General features: G+C 36.5%; 1 protein-coding gene across 2 annotated transcripts in view; it reads left to right on the top strand.

The window, feature by feature from the left end:
• Positions 1-694: 694 nt before the first annotated feature.
• Positions 695-11,423, top strand: part of LOC107659051 (leptin receptor-like) — a 26,861-nt gene continuing 16,132 nt past the window's right edge. Inside the window, exons 1-6 of one of the 2 annotated variants that reach the window (XM_016447853.1) lie at positions 695-894; positions 3,475-3,545; positions 6,579-6,631; positions 8,157-8,330; positions 9,402-9,519; positions 9,924-10,105. In XM_016447853.1, coding sequence (XP_016303339.1) covers positions 3,541-3,545; positions 6,579-6,631; positions 8,157-8,330; positions 9,402-9,519; positions 9,924-10,105 — 532 coding nt within the window. In that variant the 5' untranslated portion in view covers positions 695-894; positions 3,475-3,540. Of the gene's footprint in view, positions 895-3,474; positions 3,546-6,578; positions 6,632-8,156; positions 8,352-9,401; positions 9,520-9,923; positions 10,106-11,423 lie in introns of both variants that reach the window. The other variant, XM_016447852.1, reaches the window with a different exon arrangement.

The raw sequence follows: 11,423 nt of genomic DNA, 5'->3' as shown, positions 1-11,423 counted from the left end.
ACATTGTTACTAGTGGAAATGTAATTGCTGATATCAAAAATAGCAATTGTTACTAGTAGAAATCTAATTCCTGATATCAAGAATTAACATTTTGAATTGCTGATATCAAGAATTCATATCCTGAGAATGAATGAATAAAAGTCCAAACGGCTTGCCATAGCCCGTCACGTGGGAGCCTCCTCGCGCTCACTTTAGGTGATGACAGCATGTTGAGATCATGCGGATGACGCAATGTCGCTAAACTGCAACAGTGTAAGTGATACATTTCATTCAATTACCGATGACTCATTATTCAGTATATTTAATTATTACCCTTTACAGATCTTTTGAAACAATAAAATAACTATAGTATATCATTGTTAAAAATACCACATTATCAACATTTGTGAGAACTGTCAGCTGAAAGATATTATTTGTTGCTCTTGTGTAGCTTGTTCTTAGGCGCTTACGACTGAAAATAAATAAATAAAATAAATATAACCAGAATATATTTAGTCTAGCCGAGGGCATTTCACTGGAAGAGTAGCCTACAATAAAGAAGTATTCAGACATTTCCTCTAGGAAGGTGTGTACGTTGTTATGCTGCAGACTTTCTTTCCCTTGCCAAAAATTAAACAATGAAGATGATTATGGTGTGACGCAATACGCTCCGTAGCTGGTGCCCCTCCCTCACAGCGGCGGCGGCGGCAAGCGCTCGAGCTCAGGAGGAAAGTCTCACGCCTCTCCTAGTCTGTATAACCGACCACAGACACTCTTCATTACAGGAAGAAAGAAGCGCCAAACTCTGGATCTGGAGCCTTTTCCTCGTTTTTAAGCGAAGTAGGATACGTACAGTAAGATTTTGCCAGTGTAGCAGGATCAAATCCACGGACAGCCAGAGTGCGATCACCTCAGGTGAGACATTCTGCACATATTTCACAGAGTTCAAGCGGATGATATCAGGCAGCTGTAATAGCGGTAAAACGGTCCTTCCCTTTTAGCAAGCCACTTTATCGCGCTTGAGATCTTTTAATCATAAAACCACGAAGACCTATTTATTGGTTTCCTATCTCTTTACTCACCTTTTGTAATTTAGTGACCTGTTTTGTGCGTGCTTATCCAAACAGTCTTAAGTGTTCGCTGGATAATGTTCTTCCAGATTAATGTTACACTGACACGATTCATGTTGTGGTTTTACTTAGTTGCTGAATATCAGTGGCAGTATTATTCATTATCTTGGAGTTTCCCCCTTTGTGTCCGGAGCAATGTCAGTGTTTCCGTGGCCATTATAGCGATGTCCAAATCGTGAACGAATTGTTCTGTTGAGTTGGAACTTTTAATGAATATTTTGAACCGGTTTACATATCTGTCCGAGCAGTTCACGAGTCAACTACTCACTGAACTGACTCATTAAACTGAGAATCATCTCTTTTGGATGTGTCCGATCACAGTGAACAGAAGGGCTGAATGAGCTTATAGTCAAGTGGAGTGAACTGAGGATTTGATGGGGAAAAAAGTTACAAGCGTAACAGTAAACCTTACAAATAAATGCAATGGAAATGCAATATGCTTACAGCTTCATTGTATGGCCGTTTTATTAACCCATACGAAACAAATAAGAGATGGCCACAGAACTTCTGGTGCAGCACAGTGTATGGAAATTGTGAGAAAATCAAGCACAAAATGTAATCTTGAGTAAGTGTTACATGACAGTACAAAGCAATATTGTACGAATCACCTTTACACTAAAGCTATGTAGAGCTTCTTGAACTCATAATTATGGTTTAACATAATATATTAAAATTTAATTTTTACTAGTTAATAATATATAAAATATAGCTACTGTATTTTACAAGAGTTTGCTACTACCATAGCTTGTTATGAGAGAATGCTATACCAGAAGCTTGCATACTACAGTGGAAATATATTTTTTAATTTGATTATATTATTCATAATGCTTAAATTTTGTGTCAACACCACCAAAATGAATATTAACTCAGGCAGAATACTAACATCTCAAAGCTGATGCACTCAATGTGTTGCTTGCTTTGACTATTGCAGTGAGGAGGGAAACAGTGATACACTGAAGCCACTCAATGGAAAACAAAGTCCAGATATACTAGGATAGGTCTTCTGTCTAACTTGAATGTGATGTTATTTTTTTGAACCAGTTTTTGAAAGGAACCCATCAAGTAGAGAAAATCTGTTGGATGTGGCATCGCATTTGACTGTGTAGTAAATGAAAAGAGGAATTATTCCAGTTGATTATTAACTCTGATACATTGATCAATTCTTAATACTCTAATTAGAAATCATTGTAACTAAAATGGTTAAAGATCTGGCCTTGTTCTGAAAGATTTTGGGTTCAAATCACCTTAGAGCACTAATTATAACCGTTGTGTCACTTTAAATTGGTCATTTAGGGGTTAACATTAATTGTTCGTTTTTATTTATTTATTTATTTTTAACATTTCCCAGTTCTGCACCATTTAATTCACACGTAGGTTAAACATAAGACCTATCCCAGAACATCTGGACTCTGTTTTCCATTGAGTGGCTTCACAATATTACAGTTTTCCCTCCTCATTGCAATAGCCAAAGCAAGCAAAACACTGAATGTATCAGCTTTGAGATGTTCTAGTATTCGGCCCGATTTAATATTCATTTTGGTGAGCATTTGGTTTTATGTTGTTGACACAAAATTGAACATCACGAAAGTTGTTTGATATTTGATAGGGGACTTTACATGAATATATGAGATGTTCACAAGAGCCTTCCTGGAAAAAAAGCTTTACTGAAGTGAATGGCCACTTGCCTATTCATGTCCGACCTGTTTTTATGTCATATTATCTTATATCATGTTTGGTTCAGCAGCAACTCCAGATGGTGCTAACAGATGGTGTAGAAAGCATTGCATTATGGGGCCTGTAGTCTTTTATTTGCAGTTTATGAAGCATTGTTATTTATTTTTTGTATGCATTTACTTAGTTCATTAGGTCACTTGTGTTCTGACTCATCATCGCAGCATTGTGGCAAAACAGGTTTTAGATTTCACAATATTGCTCAATAAAATGCCACGAAATGCTAAACATGGGTGCTGCTGTCGTTAACATGTTTGCGCAGGCACACAATCAAAACAGTGTTGCACTTTGTTAATTTAACGTAGCATTTCAGTACATCCGAACTGAGGATATGGAAAGCAAGAGGGAAGCAGTCATGCATGTTATTGCCTTGTACAAGAAAGGTGACTTGTCTCGTCAGAGAGCGTAAGCCAGGGAATCAAAAGCAAATATAGTCAGAGCAGAGTAATTCACTTGAAGCCGGTGTCATATTACTGCCTGATACGTTTAATGCGTGCCAGAAAACTTTTGCCTGCTTTATTTTCCATTAAGTGACTCAGGAATGACTTCTGCATCCCTTAAGACAGTAAAACTATTCCTGTGTTCTTCTTCTTCACTGTTTGTTTAAATCAAATTTGTCTATCTTCCCACACAGAGGCCATTCCTCTCTTATACTCCATCACTCCATCAAGAAGAGAAATGATGCACACAATCATATGAAATGATGTAAGTATCTCTAATTAGATTTTATTAGGGCTTGGATTTTAGCATGGCTTCATTTGACTGTTGCTTTCAAAGTGATTAATGAATTGTTAATGAGATGTAATTTGGTCATTTTGTTGTGGAATATGTACAACTAGCCAAGTAATATTGCACAAACATTGCACAGTATTGCACAATATTGCCCCTTTCTTGAAATCTTGATGTTAAAAAAGACAAAAGTCCTTTAAGAGATGAGTTTGATGACACATTCTTCTGACTTCCTTTTCTTAACGTTTTCCAAACTATGTAGCTTGATGGGTAGAGGCATGCCGTGTGGTTTTAAGCAATCTTGCTTAAACTTTTCTACTGAAAATAGACTTTGGGATGCACCATATATCGTTACCATATTGCTTATTGACTAATATTACAGATTTTTACATTTATCAGTATCAGATGATATTGGATATTTATCGTCAGATATTGGATGTTTAATTGTCTGTGTTAATTTACCTTATAAAACGGATAGTTCCGCTCCTTGATTCTGATTGGTTGAGCCAAGTTCGAAGCTGTTGTAAATTACTCTACAAACATACACCTTTGTTTACATTTGTGTGTTGCTCGGCAACCACTTTGTTGGAACCACAACCGTTTCTGAGGTACTACATTGTTTGGCGGAAGAATAATGTTTTTATTAATATCATTGCACTTTATTTGCTTTGTTTTATTTTGTGAAACCTTACTACATATATGGAATAACCATTTATAAAAGCAATAAGCCCTGTGAAGCCGTGGTTTACAGTGAATTTATAACAGCTAAGGGGCGTTGTTAGGCACGACACGAAGCGGAGTTCACTTTGTAAACCACGGCTTCTTGGGACTTATTGCTTTATTTGTCCTCAAATGAAGTTCCAAACGTAGGTTCGGGAGGAGCCTAATCATTCAGTCCTGTCAGTCATCACTACGAGTCTATATAAGCAGCAATCATTGTGCTGTCCCAGCGACAATTCTTCTGGCATCCTTCCACCTCCCCATCTCCTCCTCTATTTCTGTTATTCTCCCTCTATGTAGTACTGCAGTGGGGATTTAAACTTGGAGCTTAAGCGGAGCATTGGGTTCGAGTTTTCATTGAGGACAGCAAACCAAGTTCGTTTACCATTAACCATCAGGACTGGATGGGCGGGCAAACTCGTGAACCACATTTAGAGGGGTAGTTCACCCAAAAATTAAAACCGTCATCGTTTACTCACCCTCAAGTTGTTATAAACCTGCATGACTTTCTATCTTTTGTTAAAAAAAAAATGTTTTAAAGAATGTGGGTAACCAAACAGTTGTTGGTCCCCAGTGACTTTTATAGTGTTGAAAAAATACTATGGAAGTCAATGGGGACCAGAAGTTTTTTGCTAGAGTACATAAACACATAAAAAAAATCAAGCACATAAAATTACTAAAACTCAAAAAAAATTAAAATGCCTTGTTGGCAGAGGCTATTTACACTAACTCCGCCCACCAACTTGTGATTGGGATAGGCAACACTTACAAAAGACGGCTGGCAATCGTCAGCTCCAGTGGCGTAGATGGTAAAGCACGTTCTGCAGTCTTTTCGGCGCGATCGACCCGAGTTCGAACCCACCTTTTGCAAAACTTTTTTTTCCTCTCTTTAAAATCTCATACCACATCGGAAAGGCATTTATTTTCAATAAAAATGAAGGAAGTAATTAAAAAGTTTAAAATAGGTTAGGTGTAGGGAGGGCTTTATTGTCCCAGTACGGTGGCATCCATTTAATAATTTGAAATAAAATAAAATTTTAAATAAATTTACACTCAATACATTATTATTGCATAATGTGTTATAATGTACTACGATACTGAGGTGCAGATAATTGCCACTATTTTCATTAAGTAGTTTAAATAGCAGAAAATCCTGCTATTTTAACATAGTGTAAATAGAATCTCTAGCTATTTGCTCATAGTGTAAATAGCATATCGCTAAAAAATACTGCTATGTTCACTTAGTGTAAATAGAATCCATTGCTATGTTCACTTAGGGCTGGACGATATGGCCAAAATTTATATTCTTTAAGAAACATTAAAAATCTTGCAGTTCAAAAACCTTTGACTGTTAGTGTAGGCTGATTATTCTTATAGATTGAAACGTGCTTTAACCAGGATAACGAGTATGAAACATGCTCCGAGTTGCTTCAGAAAACAAAAAAATAGAGCAACAACAAAAGCATGTTGCTGGAAATGGGTTTATTACTGAAAATGCAAACTGATTGTCTGCCAGCAGGAGGCGCTGTGAGAACGGTGGAACTAACGGTTTCTTCAGTAATGGCTGTAAACAAAGCAGCTCCGCTCATGAACACTACTTCATCAGATAAAAATGCCATCTAAACTATTCTGAAGACAGTCGGTTCCCTTCAGAGATACATTCATATAAAACACCCGCGACGCGTTTTGATTTTGAAACGTGCAGTGCTCATGTTTATTCAACGCCACAAATAAATCAATGTATGGGAAACACTGGTAATGTATATCGAAATATCGGAAATGTGTTTAAAAATCATATCACCGTTATTGAAAAAAATTATATCGCGATACATATTGATATTGAATCATTGTCCAGCCCTATGTTCACTTAGTGTAAATAGCATCTAATTGCTCTTTGCACTTAGTGTAAATGGCCTCTATCGCTATTTACACTTAGTCAAATAGCCACTGCCTTAATAAAAAGTATTCATATGTAAATCATACTAATCAATAGCAACAAGCTAGCATTGTGATGCTGATGTTATTTAGGCTGCATTCAGAATTTAATAAGAAAATGTAAAAATCTAGTTAATTTAGCTCAAAGCATTAAAAAAAAACCAAAACAAAACAACAACATCAACAGAAGTGCTTTTGACTCAGGCAGCACTGGAATGGGACTTTGTCATATAATGAGTAAACTAAACGCTGTCATGCTGTTTGAGCTTGAAGATTTGACTATTCCATTGTGGAAGAAGATAGTGAGTCATATCGATACTGAACCATTTTACAGATGTCCTCTCTTTCCCGCAGGTCTCTGTTTATCATGCTTGCGCTTCTTGTGAATTTCATTACCATTTTACAAGGTGAGTCGTTGATGCATTAAGCTAAAATTACACTTCCTGTTTTCATGCAAATTCTGTATCTAGCGTCTTTTCATTGTTTTCCATTTCCTATTTGCTGTCGAAGCAAAGACCTACATAGCATGCTGGATACCCACCAGCTGTCAGCAGTCCCTCTGCCCACCTTAGAGATGCATTATTGTGGGTTATGGTTGAGCGCACAGAGTGCAGGAGGCTGATAAATGGACAGAGAGATAGAAGAAGACAGAGAGGTAGTGAGAGAGAGAGAGGTAGATTGAAAGTAAGGGGTGTAGGAGGGAGGTGATTGATTACACCCACATCATGAATCAGACTATAAACTTTTAACGGTCGCCTAGGGGCCTCACATATAGACAGATGTACAGATGAGAAAGGGCGTTGGCCTTCAGGGTAACAGTGCAGTTGGTAACTGAAGATGATATGTGTTGTCGCTTTGAATAATGTTAAATTAAAATGGATATTATTGTAATTATTTAAATGAATAGGGATGGACAATATATCAGTGCCACATCGATTATCAGATGATATTGGTAATTAAAAAAAAAATTATTAGTATTGATCAGTGTTTATATAACATAAACTGAATATGCATTTTGCCCATTTACATTTAGATTACTTTTTCCATCATCTAACACTTTAACACAATAACTTAAAGTTACTCTTTAAAAAATAATTTGATAACATTGCTATAATCTTTAGAAAATCTCAAAATTAATATCTATATTTATAATATATATAATATATATCCATATTGAACCATAAGATATATTGTTGTGATGCCTAAATTGAAAATTATTGAAATTATTGAACTATTTTAGTTTTTATTTTTAGTTAATTTATTTAGGAAAATAGTAATATCAGCCATTTATCACAAACATAATTTGGCCAGAAATGTATACATTTTGATGCCAAAATATTTATCCTAGCATAATATGCAGGGACAACTGTGAGCATGCCATTTGATATAAAATGTAAATACTGTGTCACTATTGCTCTGTTGGATCATCCTGGCCAGCCAGACACAGTAACACAATTATTGGCATTTATTTGGGGGCGGGGTCATCTGTCTTACAACCAATGGAAGTTGGGGGAGTGTTTGGGAAACTTGTTTCAAAATAGTCGTTATTTTTGCAATTCCATGTGGTAAATCTAGTGGTGCGGAAAGTTAACACACTACATTTAATAAATTAATTGTGCTCTTTATTTAAAATGAAATTGAAATGTTAAGATTTTCTTGAGTAACACACTTTTTTAAACTCAGAAGTACTAAATCTTTGTTTGGAAATATACTGTATGATGGCTTGCTTATGTTGCAGTCCTACACAGTCGTCCTTGAGTAGCTTTCAGATGAACGTTCAATTCTGAGCAATTCTGGGAATTGAATCTGTCAATAGATTTTTCTTTTATACGTAAGGTCTGTGTGTCCCCTGAGTTTTTATTTCCCACTGTTTGTTAAATTTGAATAGTATTGCAAATCAGTGTCACTCACATTGAGATCCTCGTGTTCCAGGTCTTGCTGCTTTGAGTCCTTCTGATGGCAGGGGAGGTGTTTATGAAGACCTGAAGTGGAAGGCTCTGCTATGTTGTGAGCTGCCCTTTGCTCAGACACTTGATGATGGTCTTTCAGAACACCCACCTGTAGGACAGTGTCAGCTACTAAATGCTACAAAACCAGAATTCTCAAGTAAATCACCCACCCTTTCTGGTAAAATCAATCTGTGTGATATTACAATCATTGCTTTCGGAATGAAGAAAGATCATGTAAAGCACAGTTTTTCATGTTTGTAAAATGTTGAAGTAGTAATATTTGTCAAAAACATTGTTAGTCACAGTGTTGTTTATTTTCTAATTAAGCTGATAAATTAAGCATATTAGAATGATTTCTGAAGGACCACGTGACACTGACGACTGGAGTAATGGCTTTTTATTCAAAAGGAAAACAATTATTTTAAATTGTAATAATAGTTTACATTATTACTGTTGTTTATGATCAAATAAATGCAGCATTGGTGAGCATTAGAGACTTCTTTCAAAAACATAAAAAATTACATAACTCTAAACCTTTGAACAGTAGTGTCCAAAATAAATGAAAGGCAATTTATGACTTAGTCTTGCCATTTTAAGGTCTCAAAAAAGCAGTTATGTTTGTATTTGCATTAGATGACCTTATCTGTTAGGTGAAGAGGTCTTAGCTACAGCTGTGAACCAGAGAAATTCAGAGGATTGACCTCTCCAGACAAGTAGATGGGTGCCATTACACATGCTAATCAATTCTCATTACTTTCTCTTCTCTGCGGTAGGCCTCAGGACAATAATTAAAGTCTACAAATAAATTTATAGCATTTAAATGCAAAATAAATTAAGGTTTGCAATCCTATTAAAGTGTGAAGTGGCTCTGCAAAAACAGAAAAGCAATCACTACAAATACTCAGAGGTGGATGCTTATTTTTTCCCCTAACATTATAAAGCATTCATAAAACTTAAAGAAAAAACATTCCCCATCTACTTTTATCGGACTCCTGCAATGGTGCAAGTCTAAACTTAAAAACAATCCTACAGAATTTCAACTAGACTATGAATAATTTATATTTTATGTTGAGTCAAAGCATCGTGTTCGTATCTTTCATGTTATTTGCACACCATGTAATGAGGCTGTGTTCTGATAGGAATAATTTGCAGATGTTTTTTCTAGAGGCTTCTAATTGCGATAGGCTGTGATGAAAGAAGCTAACAACGGAATGCAATCTCATTTCAGGAAACTGTTTGGACATCCTGTGCTGGCTTGAAGGTGAACGGACAAATTTGATTTGTAATGCAAAGAGCCACAGAGCAGCAGCCGCTGCAAGTCTGCTCACCGTTAGACCTCAATTAGTGTGAGTCCTCTGTTTTCATTCTGCTCTCCACAGACTACTGATTGGCTCTTGTGCCTATTTGTGCTTAAATCGGATTCAGGACAAATTAAGTGTGTATGTGGGGGTGGGGGGATTAAGTAGATTATATAATGCATCTAGACTCTATACTATATTATTACTGGTCACCTTTTAAATTATCTTTATTATTTAATTAATATTATTTACGTTTTCTCTGTTGTATATAACGATTCTAACTTTGTGATTATTTCCCCTGTGATAATAATTAGCCTGTATTGATCCCAAACTTAGGACACCAAATGATAAATATTTTTGTTTGCATTAGTTCCTTAGAGGCTTAATCTAATGTTATGGATATTAAGTTTTAAAATTTATTTTATATTAACTTTTTTTTTTTTTCATTTTAGTGTACAGATGAATGTACTTTCAGATGAAGCAAACCACGCTGCTCAGTGTGCCGGGGAAGATACTGCCATGTGCTCCATTTCTCTTCATGGCAATGATGCAACTGTCTCATTGAACATCAGTATATCTTTAAATGGGAGTACTGCACTGTCACCCAAGATGCAAGTCAGCACACATAATCTGCGTAAGAACTGCATTATGATTTACAGTTTTATTTAAAGCTTTATCTCTGGTCTGTCTGTCTGTCTCTCTGTCTATCTATCTATCTATCTATCTATCTATATATTTGTAGCGTCTGGACCAATCAGACACACAATATATATTCAAACTTAGTCTTATTAATTGATACATTAAGTATCATTTGCACCTTTTTACAAAGGTGTGTTTGAACTAAGAAGCTGATGTTTCCTTCAGGCTGTAGATCTGCTGAATATCCATTGGTCCCATAGCTTCATGCTTTCTATTTCTCTTCTCTTTACTGCCTAAGCTTTAATCCTGTTCCTGTATGCGTGTGTGTGTGTGTGTGTGTATATGTGTATGTTAGACTAGTTTAAGTGTTTATGCAGTTAATAAAGTCTTACTTGTATCACACTTGACGTTGTTCATTGTTTGCTCATAACCGGAGTCCCTTAATCATCGTGGCAATTCATCTACACTTTGACTGAATATATACAAGCCTAGCAACCTGGTGGTCATTACTGTGTTTCACTCGTTGAGTGAAACTAAAGGTGTAATACTGTACGTCAGTATTCATGTGTGAGGCACACATAACTACATATGCTTAAACCGGCTTTAACTTACAGTAAACCTGTTTTTTTAATTCTTTAAACAAGTGCAAGAAGTGTATTGTTAAATGAGAGAAGCACTCACAGAAGTGCTTATTTAATGCAGCAAGTCTTGAAGGACTGAAAGCACCACATTCAGTAGAAAGTTTTCAGTGCTATAATGTGTTTAAATCGTACGATAAGAAACTAACCTGATTTTAGCGAAGAAATCCTAATTTCTGTTGTTAGTAGAGGGTACGCCTTTTCTGACGAAGGAATCTCAGATTAGCAACCCCATATAAATGGTACCAGAATAAATCGGTCTGATCTTGGGCGAAGAAATCCCGTTTTTCAGCACTGTTGTTGGTGATCTGATCGATGCTCCTCATTTTCACTGATTTAAGGCCTTATTATGTGTTACGTATCATTGTATACATATTGATCTGCTCGAGCAACGGGCCCACATGCCCAACAGCGAAACCTCTACCAACACAACTCGGGAACTCTCCAGTCGTTGCCGCCACAAGAGCAAAGCGACACCGTTAACATCATACTTCTAGTGACGTTCGAGCAAAACTGAGGGCTAACAACCATCTGCTGCTCTCCTGCCATCATCACTAGGTCCGTCTGAAATTCTCTGCACACTACAGAATCTCCATAGCAGTTCCCTGCAATCCCTGGAACCACCTGCACTCTCACCAGTGAGAGTCTAACCCGACTGTTCCACATCGCGGGTAC

Source organism: Sinocyclocheilus anshuiensis, unplaced genomic scaffold (genome assembly GCF_001515605.1).
Source record: "Sinocyclocheilus anshuiensis isolate Anshui unplaced genomic scaffold, SAMN03320099.WGS_v1.1 scaffold311, whole genome shotgun sequence".
Taxonomy (NCBI): Eukaryota; Metazoa; Chordata; class Actinopteri; order Cypriniformes; family Cyprinidae; genus Sinocyclocheilus; species Sinocyclocheilus anshuiensis.
Note: the sequence above shows the minus strand (reverse complement) of the source record. Positions and strands in the feature narration are given on the sequence as shown.